Source organism: Oenanthe melanoleuca, chromosome 1A (assembly GCF_029582105.1).
Source record: "Oenanthe melanoleuca isolate GR-GAL-2019-014 chromosome 1A, OMel1.0, whole genome shotgun sequence".
Lineage (NCBI taxonomy): Eukaryota > Metazoa > Chordata > Aves > Passeriformes > Muscicapidae > Oenanthe > Oenanthe melanoleuca.
The window spans coordinates 58,211,900-58,233,491 of NC_079334.1; the positions used below are offsets into that span (position 1 = coordinate 58,211,900).

Consider the following 21,592-nt stretch of genomic DNA (forward strand, 5'->3'; position numbering starts at 1 on the left):
TTTTGATAGAGAAGGTCCATGAGCAATCTCCATGTCAATGAACTTATCTATCACTTGACACAGACACCTTAAAGGTGCTGAAAGGGTTCTGTGTCAGAAGAGAGTTTCTCTTCTGAAGAGAACAGTCAGTAGGAATATGGAGGCTAAGAAGTGGCAATAGTCTCTGCCCTTGGAAAGTTTTGCAGTAAAATCCTGCATATAGAATCACAACTTCTTCCTTGTGCCCACAGCTGAGACCAGCAGATGAAGGGCTGCAAAAGAACCAACCCAGCCTGCCTGTCCAACACACATCTTTTACCAACATAATCAGGAGAAGGCAGAGTTTGATTTCCTGAAGGCCATTATAGGCAGCTCATACCATACTAAGTAGAATAAAGAGAACAAGGCTGGTTCACTTTGCTTGCCACTCCCTTCCTAGCATCACAGCTACTCCCAGCTCTCACGCCATTAGCACTTCTAACATGCTATCGAGTGCTTCCAAGTCCTTAGGAAAAATAATAAATACGAATAAGTAACATCTGAAAACATTGACACAAAAGTATCATGACTCCTAAAAATTACTTGCTTTCTGTGATTAGATATTTATTTGATGTTTAAATTAATATTTTCAAATCCCTACCTCCCACCCTTCACAGTCCTAATATGACAGCATTGAATGAGGGGGGAAAAGTCACTATACACAGATAACTTAAAATGCAATGCAGCAGTGTTGGTATTTGATCAGATGCACCCTCCAAATTAGATTCTTATGATTCTGTATTACCAGGGATACTACTGAATGAAGACTCTATTACATTTTAAAAGACTCTATAATTTCTTCTTCCCAAACATAAGTCAGTGCTATTTTGAGACCCTTATGCCATTAACATATAGATTGATCTATCTTTGAATTCATTACTGATGAACTGAAAAATTAAGATTAATCAATTACGCGTTAAGAATTTCAGAATTTTACCCCAGATCTCTTCAGTATACCTTTCAATAATTGTTCAGTAAATGTAGAAAATGCGAAATATTTTAAAACAGATTATTTAAACGACGGCTTGGTAAATAATTCTCTTCTTCTCCAAGCTGATACTTTCTGGTTTGTCACAAACAAAATCTTATGAGCCTATTTGGTAACAGCCCCTCAATGCGGGAAGCAAGTTAAGAATTTTAAGTAAAGTAAAAGCAACTGAAGGCATTTCAAGTTCATCACACTTGCATATCGATGGTACTCCTACTGGAGTAACAACTATTACAGTACTATTATTTTATTAGGATAAGATTTTCATCAGTTTCTGAAAAGCAGAACTGAGCCAGCTGCTCTGCAGATGAGTAACAAGCAGAAAGCCACAGTGCCAAGAATACGGAGGTCACTTTTTTCCAACCACTACCCGAGCGCTCGCTACGCTGGCGATCGCACGGTGCTGTGACAGCTGACGCTGCATCTAATTTTAAACCAGCACTCGTTTACCAGGCACACCAAAGTGTTCAGGCTGTGGGGTTTTTCCTCCCAGAAAGGGGACTAGCGTGGGAGAGGGAGTAATGCTAACGCTACTTTTTTTTTTTTTTTTTTTTTTTTTTTTTTTTTTTTTTTTTTTTTTTTTTTTTGCGGGGTGAGAGAGGAGGGGAAAATAAAAAAAAAAAAAAAAAAAAAAAAGAGAGAGAAAGCTCCAAACGTCTGAAGAAGCAGAAGAAAGTGTAGAGTGTAGCAGATGGGTAGAAGTGTTTTCGGCATGTCAGAAGTTACTTGAGGACAGCAAACTTGCCCACCTCAAGCCCCCCGGCACCAAGGGTTGCTCCCCCAGGGGCCGCTCCCCCGCCGCCATCCCCGCTGGGGACCCGCGCCCGGGGGCCTGGCCGGAGAGGGAGGGACGGCCGGCCGGAGGGATTGCGGCTCTCCTCGGCCTCCCGGAGCGTTACCTAGAGCCGCGGCGCAGCCCCGCTCCGCCAGCCAGGGCGCCACGTCCCTCCGCAGCTCGAACTCGGGCAGCAGGCGCAGCAGCATCGCCCCGGCCCGGCGCCGCTCCGGCCCGGCTGCCCTCAGCCCGCCCCCTGCGGGGGAGCGGCTCTCGGCTGTTCCGGCGGGTCCCGGGCCGCTCCCGGCGCCGCCGGCCCTTCCGCTTCCTACCGGGCAGGGCCGCGGCCGCCAGCGCCGCCGAGCTCCTGCGGCGGGCGGCCTCCGTGCGGGCGGGCTCCGTGCTGCTCCCCCGCCGCACCCCAAGGGCTCCCGTTCTCCCCTCGGAGCGGGCGCCCAGGCTCCTCCTCAGGCCGGAATCACAAAATGTTCTGAGTTGGAAGGGACAAACATTATAAAAGTCCAGCTCCTGGCCCTGAGCAGGTCAGCCTCAAGAATCACACCGTGTGCCTGAGGGCGTTGTCCAGACGCTTCCCTGGAGAGCCTGCTCCAGTGTCTGTCCATCCTCTGGGTGAAGAACCTTTTTCTAATGTCCAACCTATGCTTCCCCTGGCACAGCTCCAGGCCATTCCCTCCCTCCTGTCAGAGAGAAGGGACAGTCCTTCTGGAAGCTTCACCACGGAGTGACTCCAAGTGCCTCAGGCAGCAGCCTGTCAGTGAGGCCTGGGTTGAGCTTCAGTCACCTGGTGTTCACAAACCAGGAGACCCCATGATGAGTTGCCCTGCATGTGATCCCCCAGGAAGCGTTAGTTGTGTTCCAGAACTTCAAGTAGCATCCCTGCTTTCTGAGACTGCTCACACTGAAACTGCTTTGTTGAATAGATGGAGTCTCTGTCTGTAAACTTCTGGCAAAGCTTGGGGTGTCCTCTTAGACTAGGCCTGGCCTGTTCGTGCTTTGCATCTGCAGAGGAGGTAAAACTTCATGTAATCTTAGGGGGGGGTTGTGGTTTGTTTGCTTGGGGTTATTTTAGCTGTTGAAAATATTTGCAGCAGTGATAAGGTGCTACTCCATGGCTATCTATAGCCTGCCTAATTACCATTTCCCTTCTGAAATGTGCTGGCTGATATTAGCCAGCTAAAGATGGCATAAAAGTGGAGAGAGGCTATAAGGGCACACACCAAACTCAGCATACCCAAATACAGAGACTGTTCTAAGAGCTAATCCCTGTACCAAGTTTTCCCCCATCACTGCTAAGATTTGGAGCTATTAAATGGCCAGATCAGAATCAGGTATGTCTGCGAAGTGTAGATGAAAGGCAAGTTGATAATCAAAATGCAAAGCAAACATGCTCTTCTTCTCAATCTCCATATTGCCAGCTTTTACAATTTTACCACAAGTTTTGTATTCAGCATTTTTCTTAATGCTCCTTATATCAAGTAATTGTGCAAGAATTTCAGCTTATATTTTCACTGTTGTGAAATTAAGCTTGAAAATGTGACTGTGGTGTTTATTTCAGACATGAAAGTAAAAAACAGAAAAGACGTCCCAGATGGATGCATTTTTTGAGAGAAAGATGGGGCTAAAAATTCATGAGTATGAGAATGACACAACTGAAAATTACACAACTGGAGGGACAAGCAAAGGAAGGTAACAAAAACCAATGAAATGACTGATTCTGTAACCATGTGCAAAAGGGGAGATTTTGATATGGAGAAAGTCTCCAGAGTTCATGCTTGTTATATAAAACTCTGTATTCCTTGAGCCATCAGTCTGGCTGTGCACATCAGAGGCCATATCTGCAGGTCCAGAGCTCCAGTTGAATTCCTAGAAGCACAAGACATTCCTCAGAAACCACAAAGCTGACTAATTCAGAGTTCTTCAAGTAGTAATTCAGTATAGTTTATCAGGCTACCTTAAACCATATATATAAAATTAAACAGTTGATGGAAAAGCCATAAGCATCTAGAAAAACCCTTCAGCAGTCTTTGAACTAGGACAGAGACTGATACATTTTCGATAGTATCTCCCAGCTTTTCTAGATGGAGAAAGAAGCTCTTGGTTTAAAGAAACAGCCCAATTTCTTATCTCTGTCAGGTGAAATTAATGTTATAACCCGTTTGTCACTTTTGCTTGCATCATGAAACCAAATTGTGAGTTTTGCTTTCAGTTTATACTCAGCTTCCTTTTCTGATTATCTGACTCACTTAATTTTGGTTTTTAGTTCCAGTCTGAAGCTGTGCAGGCACAGGAGCTGATCCCAATGGAGCAACTTCCAGGAGTGGGATGTGAAACTAAAGCTCCCATGAAAGAAAAAACAAATTAAATTTCTCTGTTTTCTTTTCAATCAGAAATCTGCCTTAGTAACAGGAGGATTTCCCTCGAATTTTTATCTGGATTGAGTCTTGACCACAGGGAAATCATTAGAAAGCAGTAATGGTGCTACTGATTACATTGTAACCATCATTAGCATTATTTTACTGCTAATAACAATTTTTGTGCTAACTTCCTGTGTGCCTATAATCCCTTTTCACACCGTTCATATGGCAAGAATTGCAAAATTATACCATGACACAAGTGTGGGTCTGATGAAGCATTGCCCCCAACACAACAGTGATGGGTGTAAGGCACCTTTCAGCTCTCAACAGAATGAAGCTTTGTTCATGGACAAAAACATACAGATCCATAAATCATCAATATGTTCCACACTGGGAAATTATACATGAGACTTCTTATCAAGAATGAATATTTGAAATAATTATTTAAGCACATGAAAGCCTGGCAAACAGTTCATGACTTTTTTGGGAAGTACTGCTAACTGAGGGCAACCTCTTTTCCCGCTATTGCAGTAATAGAGGGTTTATTGTCATCATGTCTAGACAGTTGTTTCCTTGAATGTTTTCATCCAGTCAAACACAAAAAATATACATACATTTTCTTCCTGAAGCTAATACTTAATATGTTTACTAAATCCTCTTGGCAACACAAGTGAGATGCAATCTGAAATCAATATTTTAGTGGTAAAGTGTGCAATTCAGAGTAAATAGAATAAAATACCTTTATTTCAGTGTATGAGATTACCCTTTTTTTTATTCAGTCTCTTTAATCACTGAATATCAACATAGTTCAGTGAAATCAGTCAGCATCTTTTATGGAAGCCAGTGCTTCATGGAGGTGCTTTTGTATGCTTTGTTTAATAATTTATCACAGGAAATAGTCTTTCAACTATTAATGAGAAAAAAATCATCTTGCTATTCACGCTCATGTTGAACAGCACCTTCTTTTAAATGGCTTCATTGAAGTCAGTAACATGCTCAAGCCAGTAACATCAGTGAACAAGGCCCCTGAAACAGTTAAGGTATTCCTCAAAGCGAGAGAGGGGAAGAGAATGGGACTGAGGGAAGTCTCTGACTGTCATCCAAGTGGCCTTTTTGTTTCCGCTGCTTCTCCCTCCATGGCCCAGGCTCTGAGGCTCCTTTGTTCTTTCCAGAGACTAACCCCTGCTAATGCTGATGAAAGCCCTGTGAGCACACACTGTCTCCACAGCTGTTGGAGGAGCTCTTGGCTCTATGTTTATTCGTCCAGCTCCAGCCTGATTTGGATTCATCAGCAGGGTTTAGAAACTTGGCCTTTTTTCCTTTGTGATCTTTCAATTTTGACTTAATTTTGAATTGCAAGAGGACAGTGTCAATACTTTCCAACAGGGTTGCAACTCTCTTGGGAATTGGTATAATAATGCATATATCAGCGGATCAGTCCCAATTTCTTTCACTTTTTAGATGTCTTACCATTATCATTTTTATTGTAAAATGAAGGAAGTATTTAGCATTCTGTCAAAATGTAAGGCTGCAGCACTGTAGAATGGAGACTACAGGCAGGGACAGACATCAGTCTGACTTTTGTCTCACTGAGCTTCAGGCACTTTGAAAACAGGGTTCTAGTGTGAGGCTTTTTTGTCTAGGCTCATTCTAGCTCATGAGAAAATATAAGAACTCCAGAGAATAACTGATACCACCTGGTTTTAGCAGTTAATTTAAGGTGCATTTTACCTGAGTGTGGATGCTGGTTCTCCTGAGCTCTCACTTCTGCTCTCATGCCTATTGGGAATGTGCAGCTGAAGGAAAGTGGCACTGTCCCTTCCCATGTCTGCCTCCAATTAGATCATATCCAGTGTAATATGGAAGGGGGCCCTGAGGGTGCAATTTGATGAGCAGCTGATCTAACAGCTCATGACTGGTGAAAGGATGGACCCAGACATCATTCACTTCTTGTTTTCTTCCTTCCTCCTCTCCAGTTCACTCAGCCTCTTTCTTTGTTTACCAGCTCTCCTGTCCATCTAACACTTCTGTGATCCAGCTGTACTGGCTAACACAATAAAATCTGTTTACTTTTTTTTAAATGGTTTAATTTTCTACCAGCTTATGAAGGTGTCTCTAGTCACAGAAGGCTTTTTCAAGTCTACAGCCATTGCAAAAGGAGGCAGTGGTTGTGTGGACCTGGCAGCAGAGAGGGGAGGGGAACAGAGTAGCTTTCCCTGTACGGTGGCAGTGAAGTGCTAGACCCACATGGCTCATTCAGACCCTTTGTGAAATGCCTTCCTCTGACATTCAAGTTGAATGAAGCAGTCATTTTTGCCCAGCATTGCTTTGATCCATTGCCCAGACACTGCTGGCATAGTTTCCAGACCAGAGAACTGATCCAACTGAAAAGTAACCCTGAGGGGAGAAAGGAGGAGGTGGAAGAGGATGGTTTCAGTAGTGTCAGCTATCTGTCAAGGTTACTGAACACTTATGAACTTACTCTACAGAACTGGGAATAAACCACTGGGTGAAAGACCTTGGGGAAACTGCTTTTCCTGATGTTGGTGCTCACTTAGGTCAGTGTAAGTTTCTGCCAAACTACAGCCTTAGGATGTGGTTAATGGTAATAGAGGCACCTGCTTCCCTTTACAGTAAAAGGAGTCTAGGTATGAGCTTTTAGTTGATTGAAGTCAGGTAGTAAAACCTACTTTTATCCTCTTTGGCTTGCTTTTCTGTTTCCATCAGGGTCAATAGAAACCACTAGTTTTTAATATCTTGTATACTCTAACAACCATTTATTTGATACTGTGCAACACTTTTAATATATTCAAATTATTCTCTGAAAATCTGAATACATTTCCCTGGCACATCCTAAAAATATCTTTTATTTATTATATGTTGTTTCCAAACAAATGTCACATTAATAAGCAGAGAGTCTTGGGTAGGTGTACGTCATCAGTCACGCAGTGGTTTCTTCTTCCAAAATACTTCCAGAATTAGGTCTGACCTCTTTAAACAATGAACTATTTATAGGATTCATAAGGGCCTTATCCTCCAACCCTGACTCAGCCAAAACTCACCACTGACCTTGACCTCCTGTAGTCTATTCTTGTAGCCTTACTCATGTGGGGAGCTTTTATTTGCTGACCTGACTTGGGGAGTGTATTCTCATGAGTATGATTTTGCAGGCTTGGTTCCCAGCTTGGTGGGACATGGTAAAATGTCACAGAATCAATTCCTGAGATGCATGTGTTATTTTTACAGTGTTATAAGTACAAAAATAAGGGGGAAATATGCAGTTAAGTTCTGAATTCAGTGCTACAACAACAAACTGAGTGTTATTACACTAGGTGTGTAGAGCTACAAATGAAAACATTAAATTCTCAATTTGGAAGACAGTAAATGTATTTTTAGAAAAAAGTAGTCACTAGATTTCTCAATCAGAGGAATTATTACTAAAAAGAATGGATTTTTTTTCTCAGGAAGGTATAACTGTTTTTAAGTAGAATATTATTGCAGTATTAAGTGATTACACTGGCACTGTGTGATAATGGTGATCTTTTCTTCTGTATTTTTTTTGTCTTTTTCTAAAAATCCTTCTAACTAGTGTTGATTTTCCTATTAGTTCTTTGTTTTTCATTATGAGGCAGGATGATACATTTTAGAAACTAATATATTGTCATTAGTGGGTAACAAGATGTATTGTCTATATGAAAAAAATACTCATAGCAGTCTATTATGTTTCCATTTGTTTAGAATCCCAGAATCATAGAATCAATAAGGTTGAAAAAGACCTCCAGCACCACTGTATTTACTATTAAACAATATCCTGAAGTTCCACACCCACACAATTTTTTGGACACTTCCAGGGTTGGTGATTCCACCCCTTTTCCTGGGCAGCTTGTTCCAATGCCTGACCACCCTTTTAGCAAATAAATTTTTCCTACTGTCAGATTTAACAGACTCTTCCCTAATATACAGTCTAATGACTCTTCCAATTATAAAGATGGTAGCTATGTGTATTTGTTGTGTCTTCTATACAATACATATTATGTTACACATCTCTTTCTTTTTACTTTTGTATCTTCTCACTTTAAAGAGAAAGAGTCAAAATTTTAGGTGCTTTTATAAGTCCCCAGTGGTTTTTTCATTCATATTTGAATAATTTATTTTCATTTTCCTGTATTTTGTTGTGCATGGTGAGACACTATTTATTAAATAGTGAATCATCAGTATATCATATGGTGGTCTTCTGTAGGTCCTATATTTTGTTAGTTCATTTGAATACAAACGTGCAATGAACAGATATCTCCAGTCAGCTATATCCTATGATGCCTAGGCCTTTTTCTTGAGTAGCTACAGTTAAGATGGAATCTATTATCCTTATGGGTATTTGAAGGAATTCCTTTCATTCAGCACTGTTGCACATTTATCAGCCTTTGACTTTATCTGTTTGTATTGCCAGTTAACCTCATTCCACCAGCCCAGTCCTGGAGACATGTACATCTTTCCATCCTTCTGAAGAACCACAAACAGCAGGGATACAGGCAGAAAGGAACTGTCCTTTCTCAACCATGTTGGAACCTGGGAGTCAGCTTTTATTCTCTCCCAGGGTCAGACCAAGACATGGTGGAAAGCAGATCATGTCTGCCCTGACTATTCCATTACTGGCATCAGGAAACAGTTCTGCTACTGGACCCCAAGACATTTCTTGTTGCCTCAGTCAGTACTTACAAACAGTATCTACAAGAGGATTTACTTGTTTCACATTTATATGAAGGTTACATGTGGACAAACACCACTGTTAGACCTAGGTGCAGTATTTTTATCCATTACAGCTCCTTCCTGTAGCTCTCATGTTTGATGCCCATTGACCCTAATGTCCTACAAGCAGCAGTCTTCTTGCCTAGTCAATTCTTTTTTCCTGGGGTCTCCAGCTTCCCTCTATTCCCTCTATGACAGGCTGCTATAGACATCTGTGCCAAGATGCCCATGAGCACATGCTGACCAGCATCCTCTTCCATCTTTTCCTCTGCACACTCCTCTCTTCTAACCCTGGGCAGCAAACTCAAGCATTGTAATCTTCATATCTGACTTGTTTACAGCCCAGTCTGCCTGCCCATTCTTTTGCTTTCCTCTTCCTCTTTCTCCCATTTTGGGCCACTGACTCCTCATTCCACTACAAATGACATCAGTTCAAAACTGAGGAATGCGACTGGGCTTGATTCTACCTCTTCCCACAACACTATTAATTGTTCTTGTCACAGCAGGATTACAGAAACCAGAAATTTACTTAAAATTTCATATGGATGCATTGTTGTACCTTCAGAAATGGTCAGTTCCAAATGCTTCTGAGAAAGGTGCAAGTAGCCTTGTGGTTGTCAAATAACAATACTGTGCACCTGTCTTGGATGTTAGGTTTCATTCTGATGTCTGAGAGTCAGAGACTGATTTATCCTCAAAGTGTAACATTTTACATTCCAGAGTGATCAGATTAATTAGAACTATACATATTCTCAAAATCCATAGAAATGTTTAATTCCTTTTTAAGTTTTAGGCTCAATGACCTTTTTTATCCACAGTCTAATTACAAGGTGCATGAGAAGTAAGAGAATTATTTAAGAAGCTGACATCATTTAATTGCTTTGAATTAATTTTAAACTCCTGCTCCATCTTTCCTATAACACTTTTTAGTCTTCTTTGCTCTTTCCTAAGTCCATCACAATTAATCTTTTAAATTTTTCTTCAGAAAAGCTGCTTTCTGTGCTCTATATAGCTTTTCCTGAAAATCTTCTGAGGAGAGCTGTGGATACTGAGAGTTAGGGAAAAGAAGCTTGAGCCTTTCTCAAGCTACTCTAAGGGAAACAGAAGGGAGAGAATTAATAACAGAGATTAGCACCTGTTGTTGGCACAGAAAGATGTGTGTGAGACATGATATTTTGGAGAAAGCATGTTTGCAAGGGGTGTTACCTTCCTTGAACCAATGAAATTACTTCTACCCTCAGTTCTGCCATCTAGTCTGTGAAAGTGTGATTGCTTCTTTAATAAATTACTTTTCTTCTGCCTCTGAAGGAAGTTGGTGTTGCTATATTCTTTCACCACTCCTAGCCCTATAGCAACAGAGGGCCTTTGAAAAATCTTCTTTAAAACCCAGAAGTAATGTATAGGCACTTGTTTTTCCATTTTTTCAGGATGCTCAGGAGTGTGGTTTTTCTTGCATGGGCAGAGGTATTTGGCCTATCATGATCATGGTTAGGCCTTTCAGAAGTCTGTCACTAGAGGCTGTGTCAACCACTTGACCTAGTGATAACGATTCTTACCTTATAATTCCTAGAAATCTATTTTAGCCATATTTTTGTGGTTATATATGCATGTTACTGACTTAAAGTACTATTAGATAGTTGGATGATTTAAATGAGAAGGTTTCTATGTTAGCCCATGACCTTTCTCATTCTTGCAGTGTTGAATGTATCCTGCTTGGGTTTATTTAAAAAAAAAATTGCTGTATTTTTTTATCAGTTTATAACATCTATGTTACTTCCTCTGTAATGCTTCTGCTGTTTTTGTATTTTATTACAAGAAAAACATTATTGTAATCAATGTTCTCTGCTGGGAAAAAAAACTCAACTAAACAGAGGTGATTATTTGTTTTGCATAAAACTTCAGACTAACGAAGCCAGTCAGATCAAAGGTCCATCTAAATAACTTCTTGCCTCTCACAGTAGCCAGTAATACATGCTAAGAGGAAGAATATATAAAAACATAAAAGTTTTTTTTCCTTCTCTTGAAACTCTTCCATATTATAAAATTAAGGAATCAAGACAATCTGGAATATACTAATTTATTTTTTTGGCATCCAAAAAATCCTATGATAATTAGTTTAATGATTTAATAAATGGGGAAAAGTACATCTGTCTATTTGACTCTTCTGCCTGATAATTTTGTGTGGTTTACTGTAGTTTTTAAGTTAAGAAAAATAGTGCATAATCATTCTCCACTCAGGATTTTATATACACTTATCACATTTTCCTTATTCCAAGATGAGGAGTGTATTTAATATCCTTTCATGTAAAATCTATGCCCTATTTCTTATCATCCTTATTAAACTTCCTTGTGTTTTTCTCAGACTTGTGTTTGAAAAGGTATACAGAGGCTTTATTCTTTGTAATTGTTGTTTTTATTTTCTTGGGAGTTCCATTGATCCATAATTTGCATCTTTATTATTATAAAGTTCCCTTTAATTTTTATTACGTCAGTGACTATTTGCTTGTCAAATTCTCACCTAGACCTTCTAAAATTTTCATTTTATGTTTTATTTTCTGTATGTATCTTTTTGAAGGTGTGTAAATGAGTGGTTTGCTTTTCACAGGCACAAAAGCCATCTAATGTTAATTATCAGTTGTAGCTCACACATTGCCTTTAGCTTTGGCCCTAGAGCAGGAAACAGCTGTCCAGGACAGCAGTCTGATGGGAACAGTTAAATTGCTGTAGAAACACTGTGTACTTGACAACATCCTTCAGAGGACTTCAGGAGGTGAATCAAGGTGAATGCATGAGGTTCAACAAGGCCAAGAGCAAGGTCCTCCACCTGGTCTGGACAATCCTCAGTATCAGTACAGGCTGGTGGATGAAGGGATTGAGAGCAGCCCTGATGAGAAGGACTTGGGGATGGTGGTGGATGAGAGCTGGACACGACCTGGCAATGTGCACTCTCTGCCCAGAAAGCCAGCTGTGTCCTGGACTGCATCCAAAACAGTGTGGGCAGCAGGAGTAGGGGGGATTCTGCCCCTCTTACTTTGTTCTCATCAGAAGCCACCTGGAGTTCTGCATCCAGGTCTGGTGTCTTCTGCACAAAACAGATACAGACCTGTTGGAGTGGTGTCAGAAGAGGCTCACAAAAATGGTCAGAGGGCTGGGGCACCTCTCTTATGAGGACAGGCTGAGAGAGTTGGAGTTACCCAGCCTGGAGAAGAGAAGACTGCAGGAAGACCTTATTGTGGCCTTTACTTCAAGGTAGTTTATATGAAAGGTGGATAATAACTTTTTACTGAGGCCTGTGGATGGTTTAAAGCTGTAAGGGAGTAGATTAGATTGCTTATAAGGAGGAAATGTTTTATGATGAGAGGTGGGTGAGACAAAGGAACAGGTTGCCCAGGTGAAGTTGTGGATACTCCATCCCTGGAAATGTTCAGGTTTGGATGGGACTTTGCACAGCCTCCTTTCCCACGGCAGGAAAAGATGTCCCTGACCATGACAGAAGGTTGGATGAGCTGATCTTTAAGGTCCCTTCTGATGCAGACCATGCTAGGATTGATTCTGTGTTCACTACTTGTCAAACCCATTTTCTTACCTTGCCCAGTAGAAGAGAGTGGCCACAGAAAACAGCAGTGCCTTGCAGTTGCAGTAGGTTTTATGTGTTCACACATTCCTAATGGGAACTCTGGGTAGGGAAATGTGCAGGGTGGTGCTGGGCACACAGTGGAACTGTGGCTCTTGATTATGGGAACAAAAAGCTTGCTTAGTTTTCATGCTCTAAGTTGCTTAAGGACCTCAAATTAGATACTCTATACTGCTTTGTGGACTGAGAGCCTAATGAGGTTAGCAAATGAGTTGTATGTCCCATATTGTACAGAGTGAATGTTTCTACACAGTTTTGTTTTAAAAACTCCATGAATAATAGCCTTGAGTGTTTTCTCAGGCTGGGAAAAAATTACATAAAAATGTAAATACGTGTTTAAAAACCAGTTTTAATTACTTAAAAGCTAAGTGCACCAAATACCTTAATTCTAAGTGTCTGATTGTTGTGTGACTTCTCTCTGAAGTGAGGTTACAGTTGTTTAGGTACCTTAAGGACACCTTCATATTTTACTGTAAAAATCCTCTCTTTTTTTTTTTTTTTATTACCACAATCTTATTTTTTGTTCTACATTTTAATTACTGGTACATAACTGTATCAGTCTCTTTTTCTCAAAATTCTGAAATAATATTTTTGGTTCTGAATCGGCTTCGTAGATCACTTTAAATATCAGGAAAACTCAGATTGCCTGAACTGAAGTCAATGAAGTCAGTTGAAAGTAATACAGTTTGCTGCTACTCTGCCTTTTGTCATTTCTGGAAAGTTTGAAGTTGGTGAATGCATGGAAAGTTAGAAAAAGAGCAATCTTGCTTAAAATCTAGGTGGAGGTAGAAAATTTGCACCATAAAACAACCTAATGAAGTAATAATCAGAGTCTCTGAGGAGGGCAGGCAGCGTCCTGCAGAGCTGCATTTCCAGCTCACTGATCAGGCTTTCCTTCCACTGAGAAACTCACTGAGGACACAGGATGAATGCACAACATGCAAATCTAACCAGCTGTAGGTGCTTTTTGTACTTCTCCCATGACTGAGAAGAAGCTAATGATCATGAGTAATTTATTTCAGCCTTTTATCCTATGTCTTTTTTTCTAAAGATGGGTTCCCCAAGATATCACCTCCTCTTAACTGTGGAAAGCACAGAGCAGTAATTTGTAACCTCTCAGTGCTTCATTATCAGCTGTGCCAGTCTGCAAAGCCACCACTTCTCCAGCATATCTAGTGGGCTCACCAGGTGTGCACAGAACAATTTTCACTTTCAAATAACCAGTGCAAGTACATTTATTTCAGGGGACTGTGAACCCCCTAAGAGCAGCTTCCAGTTTGCTCAGGCCTGCAATCCTACTGTAAGGACTGCCCTCTCACCAGCCTTTCCATAGGACCTGCCACTACCAGGAGAAACTGAGTGTTTTGAAACATGCTGTTGTTCCTGGAAGACCAGTTTGATCAGAGCAGACTGGTCCTTTCAGGTGAAATGCCATGAATTCACTTAGGAGTCCTGGGTACACAGAATCTGAAGAAACTATGTGGCTCCTTCAAACAGTGAAGTAAGAGTCATCTCCCCCGTGACTGAAGAGGATACAGAGTTTCAAAACAAACTAATGGAAACATCCACGTCTTTTAGAACTTACCTAAGAACCCAAACTTGTGCAACTATTTAGTGAGTGGAGGAAGATGGGAAGAGTGGTCTGTCTGCCCCCCACCCCACCACTCCAAGGTGCTTTGTAAATACAAATACAAAGTAGTACAAAGCGAGGAATGTGTAAAAATAATTAACTCAGAGAGCAAAATGAGTACAGCCACGAGCTGGGCCTGCTGGTGAACTGGATCAGGCTTAATAGTCTGAGGGTGAATTATGTTTATAAAGTGGGCAAACCTGTGTTTTTTTCTTACAGGTTTCTTGGGATTGGCTTCATGGATGTATAAGGTTTCAGAAGCAGGAAAACAGGAATTACTGCTGGACCTGAAAGATAAAGCTGCATGTTTTAGGACATGTATCATTTTTGCTTAAAATTGACTATCTTTGAACAGTAAGAAGTAGGTAGGTATCTTAGGGTGTGTGAGGCTTATTGGTGTTAGACTGTCCCAGATGCTAGATTCAAATATTACCTGCTGTTATCCTGTGAAGATATAATTGATGCTACTAAGAATTACATTTTCTAGCATACTTTCTGAACACTGTAATCCAGCCTTTCCCACCTGGACTACACCTCTCACAACCCATCTAGAATATGAAATAAACGACAAAAGAATTAGAGGCAGGTATTAAAATCTTGGAAATATAACTAATAAATATAAAAGCTGGGAAAAAATTCTGTGCAGCAAAACCAAATTAACATAAGTAGCATAGCATCTTTAAATTTTCTTTTTTTTTTTTAATTGAAACAATTCCAGTATTAAAGTCACTTAAGGCTTTTCTTTAGGCCAGACTGACTGGAAAATTTCAATGAACCACTGTTTGGTTTAGTCTGAAACTGGTAAGACCTGAAAAACTTCCACAAAATCTCATTTAAATATAGTAATGCCCAATTTTGGTAATGTAACATGTACAAACAAGATGTCCATCAGTTTAGTTGGCAATTTTGAAACATTTTCACTAAATACTCTGCAATTTTCTGAAGCATTTGAGAACCACAAATACTATGTACTTTTCCCCCTGCTATTCAGGGAATAGATGTAGCTTATTTTCTTCTGGTTTTTTATGCTAGTATATTTTATTCCTGCTTCAGTGTGGTTGATACAGTAAAGCTTTTTCTCAGTGCTGAGCTTTTATTCTGTTGGGTGTTGGTTGTGCCTTTTGACCTGTGCTGGGGATTTACTGGTACAAAATTGGAACATAATTTGGTTTTGGTTTGGACCAGAATTTGATGTAATGTTTTTAACATTTGTATTCCACATGCATCTTTACAGATTATACTTATGGGCAAAGTATTGGTGCACATTTGAAAATTAGCTTTTTAGACACTAGCTAGATTTACTAGCTTGTTATCTTACTGTGGGAATAAAATTGGGATTTAAAGTAAAAAAAATAGAGAATTCTATCTCTATTTTTTGTTTTGTTTTGTTTCCTCTAATATGAATTAGAATGACTATGTATTTTTGAATGTGTCATTTCAGCTTTCAGCTTCTAATTTTACAGTATTAGGTGACCAAGACTGCATTCAGATCAGGGTTTGTATTTTTACAGACAGATGTAGTTTCTACCATGAAAGAATACATGTGAAAACTCAAGCTGCAATTTGTAAAAACTAAAGAAAGCAGAAGTCAGATTTACACAGATCAAAGGAGTTACAGTAGCAAAGAGTTGGATTTCAAGGCTGAGATCTGGCCACTCAAAATGATTTGCCCTCTTTAATGGGATGATGCAGACACCATGACTGCAGTAGGGCATCAGTTTGCAGTTTGGCTCATTTAAACTATTTCTTTACCAGAAGTGCAAGTAGTCAGACATAAAACTGGCCAAACCAGGAATGTATTGTTCTAATGTTTATGAAGAAAAAAATCCCAAGCAGAAGCCCTTCAGCCATTCTATCCCATATTGTCAACTGCTGAAGTTTTGCAAAGACAGGGTGATATGGAATATGTTTCATTTACAATAAAACATTGCCAGAGAAAACTCTGAGGGCATAAGCCACATTTCTGGAAATTGCAATGACTCAAGTGACCTCTTGTTCTGACAACTACAATTTTAAGCCTGGAATACTCTGATCTGTAATCAAGATAGGGAAAAAGAAACAGTGATGTGGGCAAAACAGACAGGACTGGATTGCATCAGAATATGATCCTTGTTTTCTTGTCCCAATGTAATATATAACTTTGAGATGAAAAGTGATAAGAAAATTGTGAGGATATTTCCTTTCTCTTTAATTCGGTCAGTTGTACAATTTTTTCAGGTTGGTTGTTTGCTTTCAGGACTGTTTGCATTGTACCAGACTAAGAGCAGCTGTACCCCTATGGAATCATGGTACTGAGAAGCTGTATGGAATTTAGGAAATTGGTGGTCCATCCCATACACTGAACTGATCAACTGTATCCCAGATCATCCTCAATGCAAGTATGCTGAAGTGCTCTTAAAACTTCCCATTTCCTAAAGCCTTTCTAGTCCATCCAAGGTAACTTTGACCTTTCAAGCTAACATATTTTGGTGTTTAGCAATCCTTTAGGTTGGAAAGCATATTCCTAATGTCTGTGCTAAATCTCCCAAGCTATAAAATAACCTAGTTATTTCTTGGTTTTCCTCTTGTGGCCATGAGTAGGAATTAACCATCTGCTCTTCATTTAAGGAGAGACTGTTCCATTTTTTTCAACCTACAATTATTTAAATGTGTATCCAATATGATAAAGTGCAGTAATACTGGAAGAGTGAGGATTTGCTGTATTGGACCTAGTTAGTGGTGTGTGCTCGCTGTCCTTTCTGTGTGCCAGCCTACCACTCTTCCTTAGCAGTAAGAGAAACCCTCCTTTTGGCCTGTATTTGCACTGGTGCAGCCAGGTAGAGATTCAGTAGCATCTTGCCCTGCTCTGGATTTTTGCACTTGTAGTGCAGATGTGGCAAGGGCCTGTGGTGTTGGCAAAAACCTGTGTTCAATGAATTTGTCTCAGGCATAAATTTTACCCCTTACACAAGCATAAACCTCAAAGTGAACAGATCCTGCCATTGCCTAAAACTCTGGAATTCTGTGGACCACAGCATAGCTTTGCAGATCAGGACAACATTTCACTCAATGTTTTAACCTCTTTAAAATATTTGTAATTGCTAAAAGCCAAATTGTATTATCATGTAATGCTGAAGAAGCTGAATTCTGCTGGATTAATCCTGTGTAATACTGCTGCTCATAAAAGCGAGTTTGACCTCAATGTGTAGGACAGACAGGATTAATCAATTTAAAATGTTTTCAGTATTTCAGAAATGTGGAATGCTGTATAAATGATAAATATTAGTTTCCCTAGCTGAAAGTGAAAAAAAGCATTTACTCCAGTAACCAAGATTTGATCTCAATTTAAGTTTTTGATTGTAGTTCTGCAGAGCAGCTGTGGTCATCCTGCTGTTACTCATTGCTGTGTAGAGGGATCTTAGTGCAAACATGGTAAATGGCAGTAGTAAAAAGTCTGGAATAGTGAAAGGTCAAGAGCAACTCAGCAGAACAACATTAACCCCAAGAAATAACAAGTACATTTCAGCAGGTCCCTCTTCTTCTGCCCACCTTATGCTTTGAAACAGGATTATCACATAAACAGACTGTACAGTGGATCTGTGGCATTTAAAGAAGCTTTTATAGGGCCTACCAACAAATTCAGAATTTGGGCTACCAACTGTCCAAAATTTCAGGAATCATTAATAAAAAGTGATTTTTTTTTTAGCTCATAGTTACAGGAAAATCTACAATGTGACACCTGGGCTGCAGAAATCATGTGCAGAGATATTAGAAAAAGTGTGAATATTTTTGTTTTTCTATAGGTCATTTTTAGATGACAATAGCACCTTTATAACACTTCCTTCTCATCCAGCTAGTTAAATGCTGTCCAGATTCTACCCTTGATCATTATTAAATGAGAAGTGACTGGGCCAGGTGTGAAGTACAGGCTTGGAAATTCTGCATTCTCGTAGCCTTCCTGCAGCTCCAAACATCTCTGTGACATCCAGCACCATATTCCTGAGTGTGAAGTAATAATTTCTTTCCCAAAGGCAGGCACAGTCAAAAGCCAACACAGTCTTATTTATTGGTTTCATGCAACCATAAGTCTTCAGTTGAAATTAATTTGGATTTTTACAGAAAATTCAAAGTAAATGGATATTTCCATGTAGCTTAGAAGAGCAGAAGCTGCACAAAAATGGAAGCAACTCTACATCTTGCACTCAGTACTCATAGAAAATCCAAGCACTCGGTTTCCCAGCAAACATTTTCAGAGCTAATTTTAATGTAAACAAACGACTGCTTAGAGTGCTAATGTGTTCTTTGCTGTGACTTGTGAGATGTGTTTCACTGTTTTATGATATTCTTTTCTAGGTGCAATAGCAATCTATTGCCTACATAAGATAATATTTTCAAAATGCAGTATTTTTTAATGTATGTGCCATTGTTCTGGAAATTTGAATTGCATATAAAAATTAGCATAAAGTTTTGCATTGTAAATTGGCTTTTAGTGTGCAAATTATGGTGCACGCACAAAAATTTTGCATCAAAACATTGGGAAAGTAGAAATAAAGTGCATTTTTTAAAAAATGAGCTGATAAGGAGGTATTTGGAAAATATAAAATATGTAAGAAAAGGAGGAAGGGTAGATAAAATGCCAGTACTGACATTTTTGTCACTGCTCATTTACATATTTTACAAATGAAAAAAGTTCAATAAAATGCCAGACCAGTTTTTCCTTTCCTTACCTTGATGCAGCACTTTTAATAATTAGACACTTACTACCTAGTGCTTTAAGCTGTTTCTTCAGATGAAAGTTTTCCAGAGGAAAGACTTTGAGATTTTGTTCTCCCAAAACATGGCATAGGATTCTTCTTCATGGAAGAATTCCTTCTACTTGAAATGGGCTTCACTTCCCAAAGCAGCAGTGGGATGGTGTAGCTTTATTCTGTGCTCACTGAAGTCAGTAGGAAGTCTTGGAAGTCTACAGAACAGCATCAGCCTCATGGACAAGTTTATAACCAGTCAAAAGCCTTTTCTACAGCAGAGCCTTGGCTGCCAATTTTTCTTTGCATCAAACACATAGTGACCAAATCATCTAAATGCATTGGAAATCTTTGGAGCTACAAAAAGACTCAGTGGGCTTTGAATTACTTCCAAATTACTTCAAGATTCTCTCTACAGTTAAACTTGCCCTTGAAGCTCTGCAGAAGTGTTGTATTAATTTTTCATTTAAGTTCCTTTGGCTTGTTGTACATAGAGTACAAAAAATGAAAAGATGTTTTCCTTACAGATGCTGTTCTAAAACAGAAAGAGCATATGAGAAGAAAGTACATATGAATATATTAGTGGAAATGATACAAAAGAATACAAAAAAGTAAAGACTACATTCAAATTGATATGTTGGAGAAAAATCAACAAAACCTCTATACCTGGCATGGTGTTTCACAAAGTTACTGGAGGTGCTAGAGGTCAATGGGCAAGGGTCACCCAGTGTTTATATTAAGTATACTGATGGTTTTAGATTTTTAAAAGCTTAAGTCCCTCAGCAAAGAATTTGAAAGAAATTGATGTATATAATGAAAGAAAAAGTTCTCTTCAGAGGTCTTGTCTTCACAATGAAGGATATTATAAGGAGTCTCTGAAAGTATCTCTGCTGGACACTACTCAATTAAGTGACTGTAAACAATCTTGGATATGTAGAGATTAGTTTGGAAATGGTAATGAATTATTCAGGATAGTCCCATTTAAAGATGACAGGTGAAAATTTCAAACATTTAGCAGATTTGATAGCTTCTGTATGAAGAAACTCAGAGTAGTTTTGGACTGACTGGCTTGCAGAAGAAAATATAAGGAGGGGTTTGTGAGAGAACTCTGAACTTTTGAATACAGTAGGTGTTAGCCATCATTTTCTGGTGATACAAGGATTTAGGAGGAATCAAATGAAATCCTGTTGGGCAACAGATTTAAAGTGAACAAAGAGATGTACTTTCCTAGATAACATATGATTATGCTACAGAACTAGATACCATAGAATGTTTTATACTTGAAATGTATCAGAATGTCAGTGTATAAACTGCAGTTAAGGATGTCCTTAGCTGCAAAGTGCCAGTGCCTGTGGATGACCTGGCTAGGGATCTCTCTCATCTCTTGCATTCCTTCACTTAACATCACTTTAGAGATAGGTTAAAGAGGGGCATGGACGCAGCTGGACTGTGACCTGACCTACCAGGATCAAAAAATGTTGTAATACCTTTCTTGTTGAAATTTGGGAAAGAAACACAGATAAGTTCATTGAAATTCACTCTTTGATCTCTGTGAACACAAATTATTAGCACAAAAAAAAAGAGTGTAAAACCCATCAAATTTCTAATTTTAAGCCTTTTAGTGACAACTACTGGGTAATTTTTAACCTACCATTATGGTGAGGAAGCATTACCTATAAACTGGCCATGTTGCATTTGAGGGGAAAAGGAAATGGGGAGGGGTTTTAATGTATGCTGCTAGTAGTTGGATGCACGTTAATACCTCAGGGTCATTCATCAGACCTATACTTTTTACACTCAGTTTCTAACCCTTATGTTTTTATCCTGTTTCAGCGGTTATCATTGGAACAATTCCACTTTTGTTGAACTTTGTCCTGATAGCAAAATTAACTTTGAAATGTTCTCTCCATCTGTCTTAAAAACAGCTGTTCTAAAATGTAGAAAGATTTTTTAAAAACATCTGGCTTTTTAAGGCTTGAGTCATCAAACTTTTGGTATTCCATTTTAGTAGAAATTAAAGCCTTAGTGAGTAGAAATGTGCATTTAGTAATCACCAACCATAACACATTGTGAATGATAAAATCAAAAGGTGGCAACAAAATAATAGTAGAAAATACATTGTCGTAAGCATTGCTGAAAATTAGGTTCTTCTGAGAAAAGCAGTTGTGATCACTGTTAGGTCAAAAGGAAGGAGTTTGCATTAAAGAAGTGTATGATGAGCAACTATTTAAAAACCCTTTTTTTCAAGACCAATGCTTTGCAGTTTTTCTGCAGAAGCTGGAAGTATTTTAAAGTGTTAATACCTCTGTGCATTTTCTGACAAGATGGATTGTTATTAATACAATTGATTTTGTTCCTGCCTTTGCAAATTATTGGTAATGACAGAATAAAAGTGCATATCAGAATCCCCTAATATTAATGTTCTTAAGCTTAAGTCCTAAGCCTACAATTTTTGTGGCTGTGCCACAGAGGAGATTCCAAATTCAGCAGCTCTCAGTATGCTGTAAATAAGCAACACCTGAAGCAAGGGCCAGCTACACTTCAGCAGCACTATCAGTAATTCCCTGTACCCCTTTTCCAGTGGTGGAAATGAGTGTTCATGCTGGCTACCCCCATTCCTCCTCACAGAGCTGGTGTGACAACAAGGGCTGATCTCCTGTGGCAGAAACCCTGTACAGGACACAGACCCACAAACATCTGCT

At 39.3% G+C, this 21,592-nt stretch overlaps 1 protein-coding gene and 1 long non-coding RNA gene across 3 annotated transcripts in view; one reads left to right on the plus strand and one right to left on the minus strand.

The window, feature by feature from the left end:
• Nucleotides 1-2,091, minus strand: part of GSAP (gamma-secretase activating protein) — a 44,520-nt gene extending 42,429 nt beyond the window's left edge. For both annotated transcript variants that reach the window (XM_056507321.1, XM_056507309.1), the window contains exon 1: nucleotides 1,906-2,091. In XM_056507321.1, the coding sequence (XP_056363296.1) occupies nucleotides 1,906-1,990 (85 nt within the window). In that variant the 5' untranslated portion in view covers nucleotides 1,991-2,091. The remainder of the gene's footprint in view (nucleotides 1-1,905) is intronic.
• Nucleotides 2,092-2,724: 633 nt separating this feature from the next.
• Nucleotides 2,725-4,865, plus strand: LOC130261315 (uncharacterized). The gene is made up of 3 exons (XR_008841969.1): nucleotides 2,725-2,812; nucleotides 3,358-3,488; nucleotides 4,063-4,865. It is a non-coding gene; the product is annotated as an uncharacterized LOC130261315 (long non-coding RNA).
• Nucleotides 4,866-21,592: the final 16,727 nt, after the last annotated feature.